The following is a 27,198-nucleotide window of genomic DNA, read 5'->3' as shown; positions in this document are numbered from 1 at the left end:
TTGGCCTTGAATTGTGAGAGAACCCTGAAACTTCCCTTGGATGTGACGTTCCCAGACCATCGTCAGAGCAACTAACTTTATCCCCAAATATGTAATCCACTCCTGTTCCTTAATCAATTGGGCACCTGCTGCCACTGCAACTCAATGTGTTTTGTTGTTTTTTTTTTAAACCTATCAGTGTGCCTGTTGGTGAAATCTATGAACACAATCAAAGACAACTACAGCTGTCAGTTATTAAACGTTTAAAATATATTTCTAAACAGAATGGGCCGACTCGGTCACAGTTACTGCTGATCTCCATAGAAGAGCAACCCACAAGGATACAGCACTGATTTTTTTCCCATCATCGGGGTGAAAAATATACAACTCGTTTCTGAACCAAAACCACAATTTCTGCAGTTAAAAATGTTTCACTGCTAATATGGCCCTGGTAGAAATTATGTAGTTTTATTTCCTTTAAAAAAAAAAAATTAAAAAAATCTCCTAAGACACTAAATCATCAATCTGGAATGTAGACTCTGAGCACAAAGCAGCTCAGTTCACCTAAAAAATAAAGAAAAAATTCCCACCACCTGTCTCAGTAGGGTCTGAAAGGAGAGAAGTAGTGTGGGGAACCCCTGCTTTGGTATGGAGAGTCACGGCCCCTCGACCCAGACCGAGACCGTGAGTAGCCATAGCTGGTGCTTCTCTCTGGATAAACTCGGATGTAGGATGTTTCACCCTGAAAATCAAACAAAAAAGTAAAGGAAAAAATAAGACCTAGAAGAATAAAGCACACCAACACCTAATATGGCTGCCTAACAATTATGTAGTGTTGAGCACCGTTTGGCATGATAGTGCCACAGGCTCAAGGTAACAAATAATAAATGGCAACTTGATTATGTGGTAAATAAATACTGGCTACTACTGTTAACAAACCTAAATTACTACCACTGACCCCCATAATCTAAGAACTGGAAAGGCTCTCAGAAGTCAGATATATGGTTCAATCCCCTGCCACCTTTTCTGGTGGGTACCTATGGAAGAAGCTGACCAGTATTCAGCACCTCCCAGGTGTCAGGACCTGGGCAAGATGCTTCATAATTTAGCTTCCTGACAAGTCTTATAAGATAATGCTATTATTGGGAACTATTTGCATATACAGGAACCAGGGTTCGAAGTTGCTCAGCTAAGATTTTAATAAACAGCAGAGGAGTTGTGTCCAGGCAGGCCTATCTCCACGCTTTTCACCCTCAGCTAGCATTCTCAGATTTAAAGATGCTAAGATGAAAGAAGCCAGATGCTTTTTCCCCTCAGTGAACTCAATAATCTGATTTACCCTAACCAAGGCCCTGCTCTGTATAACTGAGGAACAGGTGCTATTTTGTTTCTGCTCCAAATTCAAGTCCTAGAGGATAATCTGAGCAACAGCACTGTTAAGGCATGCAGCCTCCGAGCCATAAAGTTAGGGAAGTGAATCCTTAGAAAAAGAAATGGGCCCTGAAGTTGATGTTTCCAGACATCCCTAAACCGCATAGCAAGCCAGGACAGTGTAACCAGAAAAAAAAACGTCCAATTGGTGGTCTGGTCTCCGTGTTATCAAAGGAATAGCTACCATGGGAATCAGACTGAGGTTCAAAACAGCAGCCACCTACTTAAAGGGAAGAACATGGAAAGCTAAGTCCCCAGGGTGAGATGATGAACAAGAAAACCTGAGCCAAGGGCTCAGGTTTCAAAGAGGCTTCTGCACCACTTTGGGAAAGGCAAAGTGAAGTGACAACCAGCCCCAACAGCAGTACCTAAGAGGGTAAGGTGATAAGGCTGGCTTGCAGAGCCCAGACCAGACCCAGAGGAGGGAGAGCCATAATAATTAGGTTCATGGAGGGACACTGTGGTTTAAGTCAGTCACCACATGACAGACTGCACCAGTATTCTCTCTGGGTTAAAAATATTATGGCTGCAGACTTCTCTCTGCTATGACCCTGCATTGCTGGGACATAAGGAATTCTGTGGCTTTGTCCACTTAAGATAGATCTTTAATGGTATTATAAGGTCATCAAATGGCAAACACATGGCCTGTTGCTACTTCTGCTAGGTCAGCTTCAGGTGGAGTGGTCTGGGAACGAGCTCCTCAACAGCAGGTGGGGGCTCACCTCATGAGAGCGGAATTTGGTTTCATCCAGTTTACGCAGGGCATATTCCATGTCTTCTTTTCTGAGATACTCAACCATCCCCATTCCATCTTTCTGCACATCTGCGTAACAGACATCCCCAGCTTCTCGCATGTGATCTTTCAGGTCCTGCCAGCTGCCTGATGGAGGAAGTCCTAGGCACATAGAACACAAGAGAAGAGGCCACATCCTTCATTCATGTTAAGAGCCCCAAGACCTAGGGTCCTTTCCCCATTAGTCACTACTTTTAAATCCTGATGGTCCCCAAATCACAGATTTTGACAAGGGACACAAAACCAAAGAAGAACACTCAAGTATGGGTGATAAACCACCATTAAGAAGCTGGTCCTAGGCTACTCTTCCAGAGACTAAGCCCTTCTTGACACAGCAAAAGTCCATCCCATTACAGATTTAGTATCTCTAAGAATTCAAAGCATCTCTTTCTCTGGCCCTCACAATTAATAACAAAATCCCAAGACTTTGAGTTCTAAATTTTTCCATTATGAAATTTATTGGTACCAATTATTTCTTGTCTGATTGGGTTTGCAGGACATGGGAATTTTTAAACTATCCAATAAAATAACCAAGGTGTAGATGAAGTAACACAAGAAAAACCTAAAGTTTGTTTTCTTGTAGGTGGGAATGACTGACAAACTAGACAAAATACCTCTTAAAAGATCACCAACACTCTTCAATACAGTAGGGGGAAAGGTAAGACTCAGACGCTAAAACTAGTCAGGAGTCATACAACCCTACCTGATGTCATGAAAGGGAAATGTGCTCCTGCTCTCAAAGGCTGTGTTTACCGCTCACAGCTCAGGACTGCAGCCATTTCCTAATAGTTTTCTAAGCAGGATTTCAGAGCAGCATGGAGAGAAAAAAAGATATGTATGACATCCTGAAGGAGGGAATAGAGTTCTGGGGTTAAAAACTTACAAAGGGACACAGGCAGATACTGACAGTATCCCTCTTCAGCACCACGGGAGTCTGCTGCAACTGTGTGACATTCACATCTAAGGTGCCAGGTTCCTCAATATACCTCACTCTGCCAGGGGCCTAAAACACCCCTACAACCTGCAGAAGGGCCCAGTATTTTACCAGTATGTTAATATTTCCAAAAAATGCATAAACCTCTGAGCTTAGCATCTCATCACTTGTCAACACTAGACATTTTGTTCTGTCCTTCGCAATACAATCCCTAAGAGTCCAAGTTGTTGTTTGGTTTCTTTTTTACATAATTCCAAAACCATCACAAAATCTGGCCTATTTTAGGATCTAAGGCTAGGTACAATTTGTTCAAATCTGGCTTCTGGAATGTCTTTCTAGTAAGTTAGATGCCAAGGTACATTTCCAGAAGAAAATGTCTTTAGAATTCTGGCTGAAGAGGTTTGGGCATCATCTTCTCTTTCAACACTAGAAAAGTCCTTTTTTATAAGAAGCAAGTTTATGTTCTATCAAGGTTGCACTATCAGTGCAATTTCTTTGGCAAGGTACCTGCCTCACTGGCAAGGCTTCAGACTGTCACTGTGCATAAGAAAACCCCACACATCCTAAGCACTGAAAAACAACAGCTAACATTTCTTGGAGGCCAGACTCTGTGCTAAGTACTTCACATGCATCATCTCATTGAGTTTGAAAGGAACATACCTGAAACAAGAACTCGGAAATCAGATCTTCTTGTAGGAGGCCCACTCCTCCCACCTCGGGGCCACCCACCCCGACCTCCGTAAGTCCTGGGGAACTCCACACGAAGCCGACACTGGCCATAATCATAACCGTTCCTTCCATAAATTGCATCCTCAGCATCTCTGCAGAGAAAAGTCTAGAGTTAGTGTTGCTCAGGAGAACTAACTGATATCCCTGTGAGGGGCATGAGTAACAAGTATAAAAAAAAAAAACCTGAAGTGAGAAAAAAGCAAAAGAACAAAAACCAGGAATTTGATGTACTACTGCTTTGGTTTGAAGACTTTTCATGACACTGGAATTAAACTTTACAGCTGTCACATACAGGGTTTTCCAGTATGAAATGATAATGAATAAACAGGTAAGAGAATTCAGAAAAAATAAACTGTTGGCAGATGATTGATTTTGCCAAAGAACAGTGTTTCTTTGACCTTGGGGAGCTGTTTCTCAAAATGCACACCACACACTAGTCCTTTAATATTCTTCCTCAAGGCCTAGTACATTCAGGTCTACAGAAGGAAAAACTCGTTTAAAAATAGGGAAGGCTCAAATGACAAATGAATATTAGTGTTTTGTGAGGAATATGGAATTCCCTCAAGTGCACCTTTTCTGCATGGCTTCGAGAACTAAGTTGTCAAAACCACTTTCTGGGTACAGTTTTGCCAAAAAGAGATAAATATTCAATAGAGTAATACTTTAAAAGTCTTTCCTAGGGTTCTGTGAGGAACACCAAGATGGCTCTCCAGGATTTGATAGGAAAGAGAATGCCCTGAGGCTGGGGGTACAAACAGCTGAAGACACACTAATGAGAGCATCATGCAGATGTCAGAGGCACATAATCGCTTATGAAGATTCTAGTCCCAGGACCAAAAGCAAGGAGGACCACATCCAGTTCAACCCTGGCTATATTCAGAATACAGTGGGAGAGAGGAAGCACTGCTAGGGTTTAACGTTGTGAATAAAAATTGACCTCAGTTCAAATCATTCTGCTACTTACTAGTAGTTGTCTCTGGGTAAGTATGCGATCAGGATTTTACATCTAAATGTAAAATGCCAGTTTTGAAAGGATTAAATAACTATGTGTGAAGTGCTTTGCTTAAAACTTGGCACTAGTGTATCAAAGAGATAGCTTTTCCATTATGAAAGGAAGGAGCAGGAAAAAAAGACAATGTAGCACATCACACAGTAAGTTTGTGTTGGAATGGGTGGAACAGGGGGTTCAAATCCTACCTTCCCTGGTAGCCCTCCCTTTTATCAACTCTATCCTCAGTTTACTCATGTGTCAAAAGTAACAAGAGCCGACCCTGTAGGCTGTTGAAAATGCTTAGTGATATATAGTATATTCTAATATATAGTGTAAACTATGACAAATAGCAACTGTTAAAAAAAACCCAAAAACACCGGTACTAATTCTTAGAGGTCCAACCTTTTCCAGTGTAGGTGTGGAAATGCCTAGTTCCATTTTTGAGGCAAATGGCAGATATTAGGAACGATTTCTGTCAGAATCTTCGGCCATCGAAGCCTCGGGGTGCGTCCTGCCTCCCCATCCTCGGACCCTCCCCCTTGCCTCGCATCACCCGCCCCCATCCCCCAAGATGGGCAAGACATCCCCCGGGCATGGGGGGGATCTCGTTGCGAGGCCCGCAGGGCGCAGACTAGGTAAAGCGCTCCCCGAGCCAAAGCTGGAAACCAGAGCGCAAGCTCCGATTCACCCCAAGCGTAGTAGCCAGCACAGTGCGGTGGCTTCTAAGAACCAACAACCGCAGTTTTGAAAGTTCCCAGGCCTTTTCTGGGCCGACAAGGGCCGACACTCTGCAAAATCACAAAGACTCCCTCGAGCCCGTTTCGGATCGAGCGCGTCCAAACCCTCGGAGACCTTTATCATCTAGCGGTGCCTCCCCTTATTAGGGAAGGAAGAGTGAAATCCGAGACCCCATCAGACTATTTTATATTTTATGTCTCCCCAAATCCCTGAAGCTTTTATCAGAGGAAGGCTCTGGCCCCTGCGGGGCGGGGCGCGCGTGGATGGAAATCTGGTCCATCCAAGAGCCAACCCGCTTTCGGCCCTGCAAAGGCATCCATATCGCCCCGCACTGTGCGCCCCAACAACTGCTAGTTCCAGCGGAGGGGAGGGGAGGGTAGAGCGGACAACCGGTCTCCTCACTCCTCACCTAGTCCTTTCCTGGCCGCCTCAGGGGCCAAGCTTCCCAAGCTCTGGGCCGCTACCCCCGAAGGGTGCCTGGGTACCAGCCCCCGAGGCTGATCTGGGCGGGCTCGAGCCCTCCTTAGACCGGCTTTTGTGTTTTTAAGTCAAAAAAATAATAATAGAGGAAGTGACGGAGCAAAGGACTGCCTGGAGCCCCACGGTGAGAGGAGGCCTCAGCCTCCACCCGGGGGCGCCCTGAGGGGTCTGCGGTGAGGGGGGGGAGGGGAGGCCCTGGAAGCGAAGGGAGAGAAAGGGAAGGCGGGGGGCCCGGGGCCTCAGGCTGACTGACTGACGGGCGGGGGGCGGGCGGCGCGGGGCCCTCACCGGGGGTCCTCGAAGCGCACGAAGGCGAAGGGCACGAGGCCGTGCCGATTCTTGAGCTCGATCTCGCTGATGCGGCCGTACTTGTAGAACAGGTCCTCCAGATCCTTCTCGCGCACGTCGCTCGGAAGGTTCCCCACGTAGATGCGCCCGTCGCCCTCGCCGCCGCGCTCGTCCGCCCAGCCCGACATCCGCACCGCCCGACGCCGCGGGCCCGCCGCAGCCCACGTCGCCGCCGCCGCCGCCGCCTCAGCCGGTGATCCCCCCACAGCGTCCCCGCGGGCTCGGAGGCGCTCAGCCGCACAGCATTGTGGGAACGAGAGCGGAAGCGGAGGGGTCGGGAGGAGGCAAAAAGAAATCCTCTTAAAGGGGACGCGGCTGCGACGACTGAGCGTGCGCGTGCGCCCCCTGTAGGCGCTCAGGGCCCCGCGGGGAGACGACGGAGGGAGATTCTAGAGTCCGGCGATTTGGAGTCAGTTCCTGAGGGAAACTCACACTCCCCAGCTTGTCGACTTGGGCAAGTGACTCAGGCTCCCTGGGCCTCGATTTTCTCCCTCTGTAGCGCTGCCTATCTCACAGGCTTTTGTGAGCATTTGCTGAGGTAGACGCGGGTGTAGCGCCCAGGGTGGGTCCCCCGGGCCGTCACTCCTTGGGCGCCGGAGGGAGGGAGTCGGCTGGGGCTTCAGGCTGACCGCGCAGCGGCCTGGAGGAGCCCGCGACCGCTAGGTTGAGCGGGGCCGTCGCGGCCCTCAGCCTCAGGTTTGTAGTCCCCCGGGCGACTCAGTCCCTGTTTCACAATCGCTTAGAACTAAGAGTGTAAGATGGACTAAAATTAGTGCACAGAGGCCTGAACTGGCCTCCGTAGCTTGGACATGAAGTTTATCGGAGACCAAGAGGGAATAAAAGAATCAGAACTGGGAATACCCTGGCGCGCGCTTCCACTGCAGGGTCACGGGTTCAATCCCTGGACTGGGAACTAAGATCCTGCGAGCCGCGCGGTGCGGCCAAAAAAGGGGGAAAAAAAGAATCATAACTATAGCGACTGTCATTATAGGGTGCGGCTTGTGCTTTTAATACTCACACAATTTGGAGGGATTCCAATATTTAAAGGGCGAAAACGGAGGTATCATAGTGGGTCAGGATTAGAACCCAAAGCCATACTTCCAGCCTATGCGGCGAGTCCTTCAGAAGTTGGGGAACTCAGATTCTCATCTTGGAACTTTTCCACACTTAAGTTCCCTAGTGCAGAGCATTGAACCTGGGGATGCTACAAGAATGAATCTTGATCAAAAAAGGTTTTTCATGTTAAAAATGAAACCTCTGGGGAATTTGCTGGCGGTCCAGCGGTTAGGACGCCCCGCTTCCACTGCTGGGATCTGGATTCTGTCCCTGGTCCCTGGTCAGGGAACTAAGATCCTTCAAGCTGCCTGGATTGATGGATGAGTAGATATATGAGAAAGCAAACGCAGTAGAATGTTAACTGTAGAATCTAGATGGTGTATGCGTTCAGTGTGTTCACTGTACCATTCTTTCAACGTTTCTATTTAAAAACTTTCATAATGTTGCAGGCAGTTATGAAACAAAAGCAAGCTCCATTAATGCATAGCAATAGAGAGAATAAAACCAAACATTTAGCTTGAATGTAGCTGATTTGTAGTTATACCACCTCTGAATCTTTTACAATCAAACAAAAAAATCAAACATCCACATTTAACTACTGAGTGTGTAGCTTTTTGGAAGTCAGATTGATGGTATATGTTAAGTTTTGATCATAACCTCTTGACCCAGTAATTCCACCTGTAGGATTTTATCACAAGAACGTAAGAAATCCTCACAAATTTTGTACGTTCATTGCATTCTGTGCAATTAAAAATTTAAACTCCTGATAATAAGGACGTGGTTCAGTCAATAATATTGAATGTTACACAAGTATTAAATGATGTTTTGAAGGATATTAAGGTCATGCTAATTTAGTTAAAATTAAAACGGTGCACATGTACACATATAACTATATATTCTGAAGAAATCTATTAAACTGGTTGACACTAATTGTCTCTAAAAAATGCAGATGTGAGAACTTTCAATTTAGATGTCATACATTTCTATAAAGTTGAAGATTGTTACTGCAACTGTTTTATTTTTATATTTTAGGGGTAAAAATGGAAATAAAATGTTATGCAATATTGTTCAGTTCTGTGCAAGAGAATGCATCTTTTTTTTTTTCATTGCTAACCTCGCAAATGTTTGTGGAGCTATCTCTTGATGCAAGTGGTTTCTGTATTTTTATTTGTGCTTTTTCGTGTTTATTGTCTGTAATTGACATGTACTACTTTCATAGCTAGAATAAAACAATAAATTATTTCTAAAATAAAACAATCAGAACCATTTGTTGTATTCTGGATTATGTAAAGCTTCTAGATGTTCTTTGCTGCTCTTCAGAAAGCAAGCAGGAAAGAGCCCTGGCCAGAGTATATAGGAGCTTATGTACCCTAAAGGCATCCTTAAGTCCAGAGGCCTCCTCATTTGAGGGGTGTGCTTAGGTGTATTAACACCACTCTCTGAGGCCTACTGCTCCTACATGGGGTGGCCTGGAACGTGTTGGTGGAGATAGTTGGATAGTCTCCTGGAGAGAGAGACATGGAGTCAGCTAAGTGACCTAATAAGACTCTAGGTATAAATGGTAATGATTCAACTTGTATTGTGCAAAGTTTTGCAGCTTGCGATTACCAAAGGCATTCATACCTAACATTGAAAATGTGCCCAGATATGGGCTGTGACAAGTACAGCCTTTCTGGATTAGGAAGAAGACAGTTAAATTGCTAAGAGGGAACCCCAAAGGTGGATTTTGTTTCTGTGAGCCCAGGTACTAACGTTTGCAAGTTGTAACCCAAGTGAAGCGAAAATTATGGTCTAATGCTTAAGGGGCCCCTGGTCTCCGTTCTCTACCAAGGCCACAGACACTAGGCGGGGACACCCTTTTGAGCTTTTGCTCATTTAGTTACTCAGCATTATCAAGGGCATGCTATAATTTAGGCCCTGTTTGCATGCAGTAATAATCACTCTGACCTGTTGCTAATCAGTCATTTAGAGCACGGCTGTGATAAGGGTAAACTGCCATGAGACTACCTAATGCGGTGTTAGAGATGATAAGAAAGGCTTCCAGGAGATGTTTAGGTTGAGCCTAAGGGACAGTAGGAGTTAACCATAGGGAAGGAGAAGGTTTTTTAGACAAAAAGAACAGCGTGATCGATTGCCCAGATCATGAGATTATGGCAGAATAGGGGCAACCCCCCATCGCCCTACAGTATGGCTGGGGCAAAGAGTTCAAGTAGGAAAAAGGCAAGGGTGAAGGAGCTAGGTCTGGGGGCCTGCAAGGCCTAATAGACCGTCTTATGGAGTTTGGACTCTACTGAGGGCAGTGAGTAGCCATTAAAGGGTTTTAAGGAGTTATGTTGGGATGAGACCTTCTCAGAAGGAAGTGGCAGCCCAACAGATGGAAAATAAACAGGGGAGGAGACTAAGAGCTAATTTGAATGGAGGGCAACTGCAGGATAGTAGGAAAGGAAAGGGTGTCAGGGAGAGATGTGGCAACAGTGACCATTATAGGAGAAGTTGGGGAAAAAGGAGAAATAATTAAGGGGTCAGTGTAGGAAGTGTTGCTGTGTAATCGCAGTGTAAGCCCCCTCCTGTGACATCATTAAAAATCTGCATTCTCAGGACTTCCCTGGTGGTCCAATGGTTGAGACTTCACCTTCCAGCACAAGGGGTGCAGGTTTGATCTCTGGTCAGGGAGCTAAGATCCCACATGCTTGTGGCCTAAAGACCAAAACATAAAACAGAAACAATATTGTAGCAAATAAAGACCTTAAAAAAAGTCTGCATTCTCTGTTAATGATTTTGATTAGAGTTGGATTTGTATAGTTCTGGAAACATAAGACAGTGTGCTCAGATTAGCCTAAAGGTGAATATAGGTAAGAACAGGGATAGCTCCAGGTGACCTATTGACTAGCAAGTTACACGAGGAAGTAACATAGGAGTGGGTGCAGGGAGGCACCAATGGGGAGACCACAGCTGTCATCCAAGCATGAGATGTCAGTTGGCTGATGAAAGGTGATAGCGTGTTTGTGTGCTCAGCCACTTAGTCGTGTCTGACTTTTTGCAACCCCATGGACTGTAGCGCACCAGGCTCCCCTGTCCTTGGAATCTTCCAGACAAGGATCCTGGAGTGGGTTGCCATTTCCTCCTCCAGGGGATCTTTCCCATTCGGGGATCAAACTTGCATCTCCTGCATTACCGGTTGGTTCTTTACTACTGCATCACCTGGGAAGCCCAAGGGGATGGAGGTGGAGGCTAAAGAGATGAGATATCCCAGGGGCAGAATCATAGGATTTGGAGGTAGACTGGTCACGGGGGCTGAGAAGGAAGAAGAGTCCAGGTCGATCCCCAGGTTTCTGGCTTGGGGCGCTGGCTAGGCAGTGGTATCATTCCGAGATGGGGAATGAAGCAGATGGAAGTGATCTGCAAAAGGATGGACAACAATGAGTTCAGATACATGTGGAGAATGTAAGAAGGAAGGATAAAAAGTGTAATGACTGGGCCCTCCCTGGCAGTCCAGTGGTTAAGAATCCATTTTTCCACTCCAAGGGGCATGGGATCGATCCCTGGTCAAGGAAGTAAGATCCCACACGCCACACAGTGCACCCATAACAATAACAAAACCTGTAAAAGGAGCAGGTCAGTGGCCATGGAAGTTGGAATCCGATAAGGAGTGTGTAACAACTCATCTGCCAAAAAAATTAAAAAAAAAAAAAAACCCTGTAAAAGGTAAAAAGAAGTATGATAGCTCTGAGCTATATGTCCCCTCTCTACTGAAAACAGAATCCCAGGTGCAGGAGCAGGTGATGGTGGGTGGGCATTGGAGACTTCAGATACACGGGATAGACCTCCTCTTCCTACAGGGAGGAGCTTTCATTTAAACTGTGTTGTTTAGTCGCTCAGTCATGTCCGACTCTTTACAACCCCATGGACTGCAGCTCGTCAGGCTTCCCTGTCCTTCACCATCTCCCAGAGCTTGCTCAAACTCATGCCCTTTGAGTAGGCAATGCTATCCAACCATCTCGTCCTCTGTCATCCTCTTGTCCTCCTGCCCTCAATCTTTCCCAGCATCAGGGTCTTTTCCAGTGAGCCAGCTCTTCACATCAGGTGGCCAAAGTATTGGAGCTTCAGCTTCAGCATGAGTCCTTCCAATGAATATTCAGGGTTGATTTCCTTTAGGATCCCATGAACAGTCTGAAAAGGCAAACTATATGGGAGGTCAATAAAATTTATCATTCCTCATGTGATGGTAAGAATGGCACCAGTGGGATTGTCTTCAGATTGAAAAGAATCCTTTGACCTTGGCAGACTGTTAAGAGTTAATGCATTTCCCACAGCAAGCCGTGCATTTACTCCCTACGAGAGAGCAGGGCAGTGCCCAATAAAAAATAATAAGAAAACAATTAACACTGGGGATAAAACATTCTACGAACCTGCCCATCTGGTTTCCTCCCTTTGCCTATGACATCAGTCCCCTCTGGCATTTAGGCAAAATGTTTTCTTCTCTGCTAGGCTCAGTCAGGAGCTTCTCCCAGACCCTGGCCCTTGGGAGTAGTGGGCAGAAGAGGAAGTGATGGGGCAGTAAACCATCCGTGAGAACATGAGTCATCTCAGAGAGACTAGTCCAGGTTGGCAGGGAGGGCTTGGGCTGGGTCACTGTGGAATATGCTTCTGGCCGCTGTACCCTGGGAGCTTTCTGTCATTCTTTGCCACTACATTTGTGCACTGGAGTCAAGTGAAACATTCTGGAGAGCTACATAATTAAGAAGTGAGCTGTGCAGGGGAGGAAGGGGACAAGCAGCAGCAGAACTAGGAGATCTGAAGAGAGTTTGGGAGGAGGAGCAGAGAGCTTTAGGGAAGCAAGTGCCATGTGTGGGAGGATGAGAAGAGAAAAAAGATGAGAAAGATAATTCAAGTAGAGTTGCAGTACACCGTGAATATTTGGTGTTTTCTTTAAGAGACTGTAGAAAATTATTAATATCTTTAATTATTTTTGGATAATGAACTGATGTTTCTTTTTTTTTAAATTTATTTATTTATTTGGCTGCATCAGGTCTTAGTTCAAGGCATTCAAACTCCTGGCTATGGTATTCGGGATCTAGTTTCCCGACCAGGGATTGAACCTAGACCCGCTGCATTGGGAACTTGGAGTCTTAGCCACTGGACCACCAGGGATGTCTCTGAACTGATGTTTCAGTGAATGTGGCCAGACAGGTAGGAACACAAGGGCCTGATTTTATGTGAGGTATATCGAAAGCAGTTTTAAGTGTGCTGAATTTGTAGCAGCCTCCTTGCTTTATTTTTGCCAACATCCTGTATTCTAAGATGGAGGCGTCAAATAGCTTGTTGTGTCAGGGCTCCTTTTTCTTGGATTCATGGGCTTCAGCTGTCAGCAGAGCACTGCCTCCCCACCCAACCCCGACAGACACCACCCTGCGAAGCTATAAAAGTTGTAAAGTTGGACACAGAATATTGCACATGAGCAAGAAAGTCTTGATTCTGGAAGGATATCGACGCAGTGCTAACCAGTAGAACTTTGTATAAAAATAGAAATGTTCTCTTACCTGAGTTCTGTATAGTAATCACATGTGGCTACATGTAGCTCTTAAGCACTTGAAAGGTAGCTGCTACAGCTGAGAAGCGAAACTATTAATTGTATTTCATGGTAATTAATTAATTTTGGTTTTAATAGCCAAATGTGACTAGTGGCTACCATACAGTTTATCAGTGCAGTTTATAATTTTCAAAGATCTATAAATCTGTACAATCCCTCAACTCCCCACAAAAAAGGTTAAGAATCACTGGGACCAATCCTTTCCCTTTACAGTCCTGTGTGTTGGCATGTAGTAAGTGTTTAATAAACACTGTTAATTTTATTAACTAATACTTAAAGAAGAGTTGTTCTAGCTCTAGAAAAGGCAAACTGAAATGACAAACGAAGTTCTCAAATTCACCAGGTTTTATTTTCTAAGCCCTAAATTCCTTACCCTCAACCCAGAATTTTTCCCTAAACATTTTCCAGTCTGTCACATACCTTGGAAACCAAAGTGAACCAGAAACACGAGCAAAGGGTGGAAGGGGTGTGAAACGATTAATGACTGCGCTGATAATGTTTTCTGATGCAGTAAGAAGATGTGTTGATTTAAGAGCATCCTATAATTTGCATCCAATTTTTATTAAGCGGATTTTTAAAAGATATTTACTTATTTATTTGGCTGTGCCAAGTCTTAGTTTCGGCACATGGGATCTTCAATCTTCATTGTGGCATTCAGGGTCTTTTAGTTGTGATATGTGGGATCTGGGGCTTCCCCGGTGGCTCAGACAGTAAAGAATCTGCCTGCAATGTGGGAGACCTGGGTTCGATCCCTTGATCGGGAAGGTCCCCTGGAGAAGGAAATGGCTGCCCACTCCAGTGTTCTTGTCTGGAGAATCCCATGAACAGAGTTGCCTGTGGGCTACAGTCCATGGAATCACAAAGAGTCGGACACAACTGAGGTATGTGGGCTCTAGTTCCCTGACTAAGGATTGAATCCACGCCCCCTGTAATGGAAGCGCTGAGACCATCAGGAAAGACCCTGTACTAAGAAGACTTTTATTTTTATTTTTTCTAAGAAGACTTTTAATAAACTGCATCAGTATAACTTGGTAACAACATCTCAAAAGTTCACACACTCCTTAAAGGTAAAAACAAATACAGCACATATTTGGAGATTTTCTAAAAGTAAAAAACAAAACAAAAAAACCCAGACTTCCAAGCCGTCCCTCCCCCAGTGCTAACATGTGCACAGTAGCTGAATTTCCTTCTGTCTGGCTGAGGCTGACTCTCCCCCTCAGCCAGCACATGTGCAGGGCTTCTGTGAATGTCACATTGACAAACGTTCCCTGGAGCTAGGCAGCTGGGGACCAGTTTCTTCTGTTATTCCATCCTTCTCCTGGGCTGCCAGTTTTTCTCATTGTTGTACTCTCCTTGACCGTGCCTGCAGAAGACCAGAGGTTTTTTTTTTCCCCTCGTGAAACGCTCTGACCCCAGCTCTAAAAAGCCCAGGCTTGTGTCTCTGGCATCTGGGACTTTGATGGTTTTCCCTACTCTTTGCCCACTTGATATTTGTTCATTCATTCAACTGGCTATTTACTGAGCCACAGAACAGCCTGGCTCTGTGCTGGGCTCTAGGGGCACAAGAGTGATCAAGACCAGCACTGTTCACAGACAACTAAAGGGACAATGGCAATAGGTGCTCCTGCAGCCCCTTAACCTAGAGCTGAGTGGGGTGTTCAGGGAAGGCTTCCTGGAGGGGGTGGCTTCTGAGCTGAGACCTGAAGTTGCAGCTGGTGTTAACCAGGTACATGAGGAGAGGAGAAAAAAGCATTCCACGACTTCCCTGGTGCTCCAGTGGTTAAGAATCCACCTGTCAGTGCAGGGGACTTGGGTTCGATTCCTGGCCCAGGAAGATCCCACACGCTGGGAGGCAATTAAGCTCCTGTGCCACAGCTAGTGAAGCACATGCTCTGGAGTCCATGAGCTGCCCATGCACCATAACTGAAGAGTAGCCTCTGTGACTGCAACTAGAGAAAGCCTGCTTGCAGCAAGGAAGACCCAGTTTATTGTTAAAATTAAATAAATAAAACTAAAATAAATAAATAAAAGCATTCCAGGCAGAAGGAAGAGCATGTGCAAAGAAAGCTGGGAGAACAGAAAAGAGCTTGGTGCTTTTCCTAACCATAGTTAGGTGGGGATAGGAGGGGCGTTCTTCCTTTTTCACTCTAAAGCCACTGATGACTTAGGGTGAGAAGCCCTAATGTAAGTCAGAGCCTGGCTGGGTTAGATTATACATGTAAATCCTAAGTATTTCAGCTGCTCATACAAATGTTTATTGTATATCCCTGACTAGGATGATTGTCAACAGGATGAGACACTCAAAGCCGGGGGAAGGCGAGAGCCTGAGGGGAATACAGTCTCACTGTCTCCTAAGGGAACTGTGCAGAGCAAAGGGGTGTTTGTCGGGAAGCCAGAGGGAAAGCAGAAAAGGACCAAGCAGAAAGCCAGTGATCCCTCTCAGGCCTGAGGAAGAAGGACTGCAAGGGGGGCTATATTCAAACTGCTGGGAAAGTTATTCATAACTGTGATTTCCTAAGAAACTGGAAGCATCTCAGGGTCCATCAGAACTACATGGGATCAGAACTACACGGGAAACGTGTAGATGCAGATGTTAAAACAACCAAGTCCCTAAACGTAGTTGTGAAAAGATCCGTGGGCTGTTTCTGGAACACCTACTGTGTGCACTGTGCTAGATGCTAGGGTCCCAGCAGTGGAGGGGACAGTGTCTGTCCCTCTGGAGAGAGCGCCATCTGTTTCCCTTTATCTTGACCCATTGTAATTTGCCTCCGGTCTCTCCCTCATCTCCCACTACTCCCAGACTGCCAGCTTCTCCAGGATCTGCTGTGTCTCAAATCCTGTCCTCTGTCTTGCAGGGGCTACTTCTTCTTGGAACACTGATTTCTCCACTTCTGCCTCCTGTCTTTAGCCTGGTCAGACCCTCCTTGACCTTCAGGTCCCTGACTAAGTAAGTCAGTCTTCAGTGGTGCCAAGACTTGTGTGACCCCAGCCTCTCACTTTCCTCCCAGTTTGTATCTGAGAAAAGCCTAGGTATCCCCTACTATTCCTTTCATTCCCTCAGTATTTCTGCCTGTTGATTTGTCTAAGTACATTCTAGAATCTTTTTATCAATTTCTATATGGCATCTCTAGTTTTTTCATTGGAATGGTGTTAAATCTATAAATTTACTTGGGGAAGATTTTTCCATTCTTGCTATATTTGGCTTTCCCATCCAGAAGTTTGGTATCACTATTTATCTTTTTTTCTTTTCTCCTCTCTGTGGTTTATAATTTTTGTTTTTATGGAGGTCTGTATCTTTAGCACTGGGCAGATACCCATGGACTACTGTGGTGTCTTCTTTTGACACCACCTCTGGCACCAAATGTGTCATTTTTCCACATCAATTCTTCAATGCCAACTCTGTGTCCAGTAATTCACAACTACCCAGAGTTAGTGCAGACCTCCCCCACCCCAGGTTAAGGGCTTAGTCCCACAAGAATTACCCTCAGTCCAGATGCCAGCCACAAATGGGGTTACCAGTCTACCCATACTTCTTCCTGGCAACTACAAATTTGGGGTTCCTATAGATGTTTATGTATCCCCCAACATTCATATGTCCACATATGAATGACCACAAACCTACCAGAGGAGCCTGGTTCCTATAGATCCTACCAGGCTCCTCTATCCATGGGATTTCCTAGGCAAGAATACTGGAATGGGTTGCCATTTCCTTCTCCAGAGGATCTTCCCAACCCAGGGATTGAACCCGGATCTCCTGCATTGCAGGCAGATTCTTTACCATCTGAGCCACCAGGGAAGCAACTAATACACATGAACTATTTATGTATCTCCCAAAATTCATATGTTGGAACCTAACCCCCAGTGTGATCGTATTAGGAGGTGAGGCTTTGGGGGAGATAATTAGGTAATGAATAGGATTGGGACCCTTATGGAGGAAGCCTCAGAGAGCTCCCTCACCCCCTCCACCATGTGAGGACACAGAAAGAAGATGGTCATCTCTGAACCAGGAAGTGGGCCCTCACCAGACGCTGCCCATGCTGGCACCTTGATCTTGGACATCCAGTCTCCAGAACTGTGAGAAATAATTGTCTATTGTTTATAAGCCACCTGGTCTATGATACTCTGTGACAGCATCCTGAATGGACTAATATAAGAGTCATGAGTATAGAGGTGGTATTCAAAGCCTTGAAAATGGAAACTATGCGAAGTGATCCAAAGACTGAGGCCCAGGACACTTCATTCTTTAGAGGTCAGGAAGAAGAGCTGGAGCAGGTAGATGAAGCTGAGAAGGAACAACCAGCGAGACTGGAGGGGAACTCTTGTAGGGATGCTGGAAGCCAAGCAAAGAATGAGATTCAGAGAGGAGAGCAACGGTGATGGTGACAAGTACATCAATGAAGGATGCTGAGAACTGGTCACTGGATTTAGCAGCATGGTGGTCACTTTGATAACCTTGATAAGCTGGTTTGGGGGGATGGACTGAAAAGTGAATGGACTGAAGTGTCTTAGTGTGTTTGGGCTGCTATAACAAAATACCATGTGCATCTCATTCACTGTCCAATTCCTCTACACACAAAATATAAATTCCATGAAGAACAGGAGCCAGGTCTGAGTTGCTCCCTTTTATGTCCCTCCTGCCTAGTTGGGGGCTTTGTACCAAGTAGGTGTTTGATAAATATCTCTTGAAAAAAATGAGCAAGTGACTAAGACACAGGGCAGGAATTCTCAATGTTTAGCCTCTAATTGGCCAAAGCACTTAGGCATGAAAAATTAAATAAGTAATGGAGCTTCTCTTGGGCAAGTGCTGAAGGATTTACATCTCTGTACCTAACACCTAGTTTGGGGCCTGGCCTACAGTGTAAGCTCAGAGAATATTGCTACCTGGATAAGCCTTACCTCTTCTATCTACACATATTCCTCCCACTGCTAGTGATCTCATCAAGTCCCATGGCTTTAAATGTCATCTATAATCTGATGACTCCCCAAATGATAGCTCTAGCCTGGACCTCTTCCCAGAACACATATATCCAACCGCATATTTGACATCTCCACTTGAAATTCTAATAGGTATCTCAAACTAACATAGCCAAAACAACTTTTTGTTTCTCTTTTGGCCAGCCTTCCCCATCTTAATCCATTCTTCTCACTGATCAGATCACAAGTCTTGGAGTCATGCTTGACTCCTCTCTTTCCCTCACACCCTGCATTTAATCAATCAGCAAATCTGTCAGCTCCACCTCCAGAATATATCCAGAATCCAGCCACCTCTCATCCTACCTCTGCTGCATCTGTCCTGGTCCAAGCCACCGTCACCTCTCACCTGGACTATTGCAGGATCCTGTCCTGGCCTCTCTGCACCCCCCGGGCTTCTGCACACTCTATCCTCTACCCAATAGCCAGGTCATCAAGTCTTGGCTCAGATGGCACCTTCTCAGAGAGCCCTGCCTGGAAACCTCTATTGAAGACAAGATCCCTCACTCTGTCCCCTTTGGTTCTCTTATTCTGTTTTTTTTTATCCATTGCACTTATCAGAGTCAGACATATTTTTGCTTGTTTATTATCTTTATTCACTTGCTAGAATATAAGTTCCATGAAGAAAGGATTTTGTCTGTTTCTGTCAGGCAAGTGTATGCTCCTCGGTTTTTGTCTCCTCACAACAAGGGTTTGGAGTGACGGGCATTAAAAGCTCCCCCTTGGCGTGTCCCAGCTCTCCGGTCTTGGAAAGACCGTGTTATAGCTCTTAGAGAAATCAGTGTTACAGCTCTATTTTACTTAGAAGACAGCAGACCAAACCATCTTCCGGGCGTGAGGGCACGATGATCCAAAGACCCAAAGAGAAGAGCGCCCCAGCGTAAGGCGCGCGCGGGGCGGGGGCGGGGGCGGGGAGAGAGAGAGCGCTTTAGCTCCTCTTTTTATATGGGTTTTTTTTCCTTCCCCCTGGGCGTGTCCTATGCAAATTGGGCTTGGTCTGGAGCGCCGTTCCACCTGAAGTCCTCACTTCGGTCCTCGGACCTTCCTTTGTTCTATTTTTGTGGGCTTTTCCCTTCCTTGTGTTTCAGCCACCGCCATTTTGGACTCCTTTTCCCTATTCTAACTACCTAACAGTTCTCTTGTGCATCCCTAATAGAGTTCTGGTCACCAATTACGATGTGTGTAAGGAGTGACAGTCTCCCTCACACCAATAAGCAATTCTCTGGACACGAGCGGTGTCCTAGAATTCAACTCAATCCTGACACCATCTACCTGGAGATGACAGATTCCACTGTCCAGTGTCCAGTTCTATGAGACTACCCCTCAGCCCCACTTCAGAAATCAGTTGCAAGCCTGGGTTGTTACCTGTACTTTTGACCAACTGACTGTAAGTCAGAGGTACACACAGCTCCCTCCTTGAGTCCAATTAATTTACTGGAGCAGTTCACAGAACTCAGAGAAACATTTTACTTACTAAATCACTGGTTTATTATGAAAAGATGTAAGTCAGGAACAGCCAGATGGGAGAGACACAAGGTATGGTGGAAAGGTGGGTGGGCTTCCATGTCCTCTTCAGCACACTGCCCTCCCCAAACCTCCGCGTGTTCACCAACTTGGAAGCTCTCTGAACCCATCCTTTTGGGGTTTTATGGATGCTTTATTACACAGACACGGTTGATTAAATCATTGTTTAGTCGCAAAATCATGTCCTACTCTTTTGTGACCCGTTGGACTTTAGCCCGCCAGTCTCCTCTGTCCATGGGGTTTCCCAGGCAAGAATACTAAAGTAGGTAGCCATTTCCTTCTCCAGGGGATCTTCTCAACCCAGGGATCAAACCCAGGTGTCCTACATTGGAAGGCAGATTCTTTACTACGGAGCCACCAGGAAAGCCCAATTAAATCATTGGTCATTGGAATCTGAACTCAAACTCCAGCCCCTCTTACCCCCTTGGGGACCAGAGATGGAACTGAAATTTCCGAGCCTTAATCCCATGGTTGGCTCCACTGACAACTAGCCCCCCACCTTAGGTGGTTTCCGAAAGTCAACTCATTAGCAGAAACCCATTTGTAGTGGAAAGGAACTAATTATGAATGACAAGGCACTCATTGTACCTTTATTGGCTCTGAAATGATTTCAGGAATTGAGGACACGAGACCAAATACTATAACAAAAGATGTTATAATGCTCTTGTTGCTCAGAAAATTCCACGGGTTTGGGAGCTGTGACCTAGGAAACAGATGAAGAAAAATACGTATTTCTTTCTACTTATTATTTATTTAATTGGCTGAGCTGGGTCTTAGTTGTGTTACAGAGAAGAACCAATTCCGACTCCATGTTAGAACTGTTTCTTTGACTTGCTTTTCATTGCGGTTACCTCAAAGGATGCTGCTTCTCCGCGAGACAGTTAAACTCAGGTTCCTAGGTTCAGCTCATAGAGAGGTTATCTGGCCCTGCCCACCTGTGAATGGCTGCAAATAAAAAGAAGAGATTAACATACCCATTCCAAAGGCTAGCCCTTCCCAGAGTTATTTTGCAAGGCTGAAGACCCTTTTTTCTTTACTTCCTTATTGCCTCTCCCTCTCTATTCTGCCTAGTTTCTCACTGCTTCCCTCTCTAGTTCTATAGGGTTTCCCTGGTGGCTCAGCAGTAAAGAATCCACCTGCAATGCAGGACCCTCCGGAGGCACGGATTCAAATCCCTGAGTCAGGGAAGACCCCCTGGAGGAGGGCATGACAACCCACTCCAGCATTCTTGCCTGGAGAATCCAATGGACAGAGGAGTCTGGCAGCCTACAGTCGAGTAAACAACTGTAGCTTACATGTGGTGAACCAAGGAAGCTTGGACTTGGTAAAAACTGTGGCATGTTGGATCTTTCATTGCAGTATGTGGGATCTAGCTCCCTGACCAGGGATCGAACCTGGGTCCCCCTGCATTGGGAGAATGGGGTCTCAGTCACTGCACCTGTAGGGAAGTCCCTATTGATTAAAAAAAAGAAAAAAATATTTATTTGGCCGTGCCAGGTCTTAGTTGCGGCATGAGGGATCTTCAACTCTTCATTGCGGCATGTGAGATCTTCAGTTATGGTGTGTGGGATCCAGTTTCCTGACCACTTGGGCCCCCTGCATTGGGAGCACGGGGTCTTAGCCACTGGACCTGACTCTCTGTCAGCAGTCATGAATGTGATGCCCCAAGGATAAAGCAACATGGTGAAGGGGAGGGGTCTTGGAATGCAGAAACAGAAAAAAACAGACCCTTATCGCCCTTCCTGCCATGCTGTAACCGTTGCGGAATTTTTGAGCCCTTCTGAGTCGTATGTCCTGTCTCCCCTCCCACCCCATATAAGGAGAAGGTATTTGCCTTATTCTTCCCTCCCTCAGTATATGTGCCTGTGTGCTAAGTCACTTCAGTCGTGTCCAACTCTTTGCAACCCTACGGACAATAGCCCGCCAGACTCCTCTGTCCATGGGATTCTCCAGGCAAAAATACTGGAGTGTGTGGCCATGCCCTCCTCCAGGGGATCTTCCCTGCCCAGGGATCTTACCCATATCTCTTATGTCTTCTGCATTGGTAGGCAGGCTCTTTACCACTAGCACCACCTAGGAAGCCCTTATCCAATCAGCAAATGACTCTCAAGACCCCCTACCCAGCTCCTTGTCCCGTCTGCCCCCCCCTCCTCCCACCCCCACTATAGAAACAGACCAAGGACTCTCTTTCAAGGTTGGCTCTCTGTGATGACAGCAACCCTCCCTCCCCTGCTCTAATAAACTTTATTCTCCTTTCATTCTGCCTCATGTCTGGAAATTCTTTTTCAACCTGTGCACGGGCCACAGCAATGAATGAAGGTCTGAATGAACTCTTGAGTTCTGGGGAAGCCAGGTTTTCTCCCAGTTAGTGAAGAAGAATGGAGATGCCAGAAGTCAGATACCAACTACCTGTCCCATTGTCTGGAGCCCTAGAATGACTGAGATTTTACTTGGGCCCACTTTGCATATAATTAAAGAGTGACAGCAAGGTCACCTAGTGAGTCAGAGGTGGCTCAGACGCACAGTCAGGTCCCGCCTCAGTCTGTGCAGGAGGAAACTTGTTCTGTAGTTGGTAGACATTCCATCCCTTTGTAAGTAGGCCTGCCTGCCCTGTGGTCCTTACTCGGGCTCTGAATTGAGGGATCTGAGGCATTCAGACTCATCCTAGATTAGGTAGGGCAATGGTTCTCAACTGGGGAGGCAATTTTACTCTCCAGGGGACATTTGACACTGTTTGCAGACTGGTTTTTTTTGGTCATGGACTCTTAGTTTCCCAACCAGGATTGAACTGACACCCTTGGCAGGGAGAGCACAGAGTCCTAACCACTGGATTGCCAGGGAATTTCCTGTCTGCAGACATTTTTGGCTAACAACTGGGACTGAGTGCAATTGACTTCCAGTGGGCAGAAGCTAGGGACATGATGCTGTTAAACATCCTTCAATGCCCAGGACAGCCCCCCCATAACAAAAAACTTTCTAGTCCAAAATATTGGCACTGAGGTAAAGAATCCTGGTTTAGGGTACCATTAATGATAATTGATAGCTAGTATGGTTGACCTTTGTTGTGGTGGTGGTTGCTTTAGTCACTAAGTCATTTCCGACTCTTTGCAGCCCCGTGGACTGTAGCTCGCCAAGCTCCTCTGTCCATGGAATTTTCCAGGCAAGAATACTGGAGTGGGTTGCCATTTCCTGCTCCAGAGGATCTTCCTGACCCAGGGATCAAACCCACGTCTCTAATACTGGCAGGCTGATCCTTTTATCTCTGAGCCCCCAAGGAAGCCCTGCCAAGTCTTTTACCACTTACTGTATTTTTTATTTATTTTTATTTTTAAAAAGATTCATTATTTGACTACACCGGATCTTAGTTGTGGCACTCAGGATCTTTAGTTGCAATATGCAGGATTTTTGATGATGGCTTGCAAACTCTTAGTTGCAGCATGTGGGATATAGCTCCCTGTCCAGGGATTGAACCTGGGCGCCCTGTATTGGGAGCATGGAGTCTTAGCCATCGGACCTCCACCAGATGCTCTAAATCACCTGCTTTATATGTACCATCTCAATCTCCACATAGTCCTTGAGAAACAAGGACTATTACAATCCCCATTTCACAGATGAGGAAACTGAGGCTCAGAGAGGTAGAGTCACTTACACAAGGTCAGAGGTCTTTGTTGGGGCAGGGTAAGGCAGCACACTCAATTCTGCCTGTCTTCAAAGTCTGCACTTTTAGCCTCTCCTCTAGGTTGTTCTGCTTATTGACTGGGAGGTGCTTACTGACTAGGCCTCTCTGTATGTGCCTAAATTTATCTGCTGCCCCCATGTACAGGAGGCTGAGCAGTCAGGCCTTGGAGGTATCTGCCCATTCAGGCAAGGCTTGGCTATGGGCCAGAGGGAAGTGTTTTGTTCCCTGAGTTGTCCCAGGTCTGCCTGGCCTCACTCTCTCTGCACTGCAGTACAGTACTTGGCTCCAAAACTCAGTTCCCCTGCCAGCACCAGGGTAGTGCCAGCCCTTTTTCATGGGGAGAAAGGTTCTAGATTGAGACCTAAGGCCTTGCACACTCTCCCACAGAGCCCCTCCTTTCTGGACAGGGGTTCTTGAATCAACTCTGGGGACTACAAGGTCATATTCCTCACACTTCCTTTCAGATAAGGGTGTGCTGGAGCTGCTAGGTTGGTGACAAAACTCACAGTCCATGGAAAGAGCTTGAGGTCCCAGAAAATCTTGAAAAGTGATTGCTGAACAGGGCTAGGGACAGTGTGGTCCTGGGCTAGTGGCTGGGTGGAGGTGGAGCAGGTTGTGGTTTTGTGTCACCTATTTTGGGAGGGTTGAGCTCCAGTCCCTGCAAGAAATCCCTCAGTGTGCTTGTGAACAATTCCAAAGGGCTTTCCGAGGGCCCTGGGAAAGTCCAGGGACTAAAGTACAAACAAAATTTGTGCAGAGCAGGGCAAGGCAGTCAAGGACCAATCTAGGGTCAAGTCAGAGAAAACAATGCTGAATTAGTTTGAATTACTCTTTCTTCCATCCATCCAACATATATTTAGGGAGCTCCTGTCAGGAGCCAGAGATAGCTAAGAGTCTCCAAAGACACTCACAGGCTCCATTTGTCTTGGGTGGGGGGGTGGGGGCAGCTCAGAGGCTCCATCTACTATGTGGGACTGTGGATTCAAATAGAGCAGGGCTCAAATCCCAGCCCTGTCATTTTCTAGTGTGACTTTAGGCAAGGGACTTCACCTCTCTGAATCTCATTTTCCTCATCTGTGTAAGGCAGAGACCAACAGCTCTTGACATCTGCCTCATAGAGTTGTGAGAAGTCAAGGAGATAATGTATCCTAGATGCTTGGCACATAATAAAGTCTAAGTCAGCAGTAGCTACCATCTTTTGGTCCTTGGCTAGGTCTTGGTTTTTTGTTTTGTTTTGTTTTGTTTTTTTTTGGCTGTGCTGAGTCTTAGTTGTGGCAAGCAGAATCTTTGCTGCAGCATGTGGGATCTAGTTTCTTGACCAGGGATGGAACCCAGGCCCCCTGCATTGGGGAGCTCAGAATTTTCACCACTGGACTATCAGGGAAGCCCCTTGGCTAGGTCTTTAAGATGTATTCTTTAATATAATCCTTGCCACCACCCTACAGTGAAGGTATTGCTAAGTCGCTTCAGCCATGTTCAACTTTGCGACCCTATGGACTATTGCCCACCAGGCTTCCCTGTCCATTGGGATTCTCCAGACAAGAATACTGGAGTGGGTTGCCAGTTCCTTCTCCAATGAAGGTATTATCTCCATTTAAAAACCAAGGAATTCCCTGGTGGCCCAGTGGCTAAGGCTTCAGTGTCCCCAATGCAGGGGGCCTGGGTTAGATTCCTGGTCAAGGAACTAGATCCCACATGCCAAGACTAAGACTCGGCACAGCCAAATAAATTTTTTTTTTTTTTTTTCAAATCAGGAAACTATACCTCTGAAAGGCTAATTAACTCATAGGAGGACATACAACTTAGGTTTTCCCCAGGTATGTCTGATTCCGAAGCCTATGCTCTCAGTTTTGCCTCCCTCTAAATATAATTTCCGGTAGTAAGAGTAGAAAATGCATGTTTTCAGGCTCAGAAGGATTCTCAAGAAAATTTAGCAGCTAGGAGTGGAATAGAGTAAGTTGCCCAGGTATGTAATGCTATGGAACCTCAGATGGGTCAATCAGTAGGACATGGTGAGAGAATCTCGCATTCATTCCAGGAGTAGAGGTTATTGTAGAGCAATTGTTCTTTATCCTCCTTGGGTTCTGAATCCTTTTGTGCCTCTGATGGAAGGTATAGGTCCTCTTCCTGGAAAAATGCTTGTGAGCACAACACATATCTTGTGCATAATTCCTAGGGACTTGTGAAAAACTTTGCAATCCATACATGGACTCATCCCCCTTAAGAACTCACCTCTAGGGCAGTATTGCCCAAGTGTGGGACACATATCACTAGTGGGGTCCCAGGTAAGTTCAGCACTATGAGGACAGAACCTTTTATATTCTTTTTAAAATTTCATTAATTAACTATTGGCTGCACTGTGTCTTCTTTGCTGCATGTAGGCTTTGTCCAGTCGTGGTGAGCGAGGGCTGCTCTCTAGTTGTGCTACATGGGCTTCTCATTGTGTGGCTTCTCTTCTTGTGGAAGGGCACGTGGGCTTCAGTAGTTGTGGTCCATGGGTGTCGTTGCTCCACAGCTTCTGGAATCTTCCTGGGCCAGGAATTGAGTCTATGTCCCCTGCACCAACAGGAGATTCTTCATCACTGGACCACCAGGGAAGTCCAACATTTTATACTCTAATATTATTTATATTTTATAGCTATCTTTTATTTATGATGAATGAGACTAGTTTTCCATTTATGGAATGATCCAGATTTACCTTTTAAAAATACACTTATTAAAAATAGGGAGTTTAATTAAAGAAAAATATTGAAGAAATAACAATAGAAGTAGGGTGCAGGTGTGGTAAAAATGATGAAGGTAAAAATCATGATTTAGGATATGTCTCAGGGGATTCCACTTGGTGGAGTCATAGTGGGTTTACTGTAGCATCATCTGAACTTCCAGACGACTGTGGAAATGATCTATTCCTGGTCTCTCTACTTCTGATGACATGCTGCTGATCAACCAAAAATGCTGTTGAGTCCCCACTTTCTTGCCTTCTCATGGAAACTCCCCCCCCCCCGCCCCAACCCACCACCAAGCCCTGGTGCTTGTGATGAGCTTAACCCTCCCAGCTGCCAATCAAAACTACATCAGATACCTCTGATGTAGCTCTGAGTGCAGGCATTTTGGTGCTGTACCCACTCATTCATTCAGCATCTATTCAGCAAACATCCTATGCCAAGTAGTCAGCATAGGCCACGCTCCATTCATTTCCAGAAAGTGTGAAATCTCCAGCACCCAAGGGTAAATAAAGCCAATCTGTGTGATGTGATGGAAAAAACACTAGGTTTAGAGTTAGATCAGGATCTTCAAAATCTGATTCCATAACTAATTCACTGTGTAATCACAGGCAGGTCCCTCCGTCCCTTCCCTTCTGTGGTGTCTTTTCTGACATCACTTCTGATGCCATGTTTATTTATTTATTTATTTTGCTGTGCCGTGGGGCTTCTGGGATCCCAGTTCCCTGATCAGGGATTGAACCCACTGCCCTCGGCAGTGAAACTGTGAAGTTCTAACCACTGGATCACCTGGGACTTCCCTGTTTGTTTTTATAACATGAAATACTTATTTTTCCACATCACTTCTCCAACAACAACTAGATGTCCAACAATCCCATTCTGACACTGATTCTCAGTGTTAGTGCAGACTCACAGGCTAAAGGCACAATCCCACAAGACTGCCCCCACTTCAGATGCCAGCTGCAAACAGTGTTCCCAGGTAACCATCACTTTACCCAGCTAACTACAAATTTGGGTTCCCACAATTGCCTCCTCAGGTGTGATAATTCCCTAGAATGACTCACAGAACTTAGGAAAGTAGTCTACTTACTCTTACAGATTTATTATAAAAGATACAACTCTAGGAATAGCCAAGTGATGGAGATGCATAGGCAGGGTATTGGGGTGGTACAGAGCTCCTATGTCCTCTCAGGGTGCGCCACACTCATAGCACTTCATGATTTTGGAGTTTA

General features: G+C 45.9%; 1 protein-coding gene across 1 annotated transcript; it reads right to left on the bottom strand.

Moving 5' to 3' along the window:
• Positions 1 to 227: 227 nt before the first annotated feature.
• Positions 228 to 6,679, bottom strand: SRSF9 (serine and arginine rich splicing factor 9). Its single transcript, XM_065905038.1, has 4 exons — positions 6,364 to 6,679; positions 3,798 to 3,958; positions 2,133 to 2,305; positions 228 to 721 (listed from the first exon to the last, which is right to left on the bottom strand). The coding sequence occupies exons 1-4, from the start codon at positions 6,549 to 6,551 to the stop codon at positions 578 to 580; spliced, it is 666 nt and encodes a 221-aa protein (XP_065761110.1). The 5' UTR covers positions 6,552 to 6,679; the 3' UTR covers positions 228 to 577.
• Positions 6,680 to 27,198: the final 20,519 nt, after the last annotated feature.

This window comes from Muntiacus reevesi, chromosome 13 (genome assembly GCF_963930625.1).
Source record: "Muntiacus reevesi chromosome 13, mMunRee1.1, whole genome shotgun sequence".
NCBI classification, from domain to species: domain Eukaryota; kingdom Metazoa; phylum Chordata; class Mammalia; order Artiodactyla; family Cervidae; genus Muntiacus; species Muntiacus reevesi.
The sequence above is the reverse complement of the archived record's forward strand: the minus strand, read 5'-3'. Positions and strand labels throughout refer to the sequence as shown.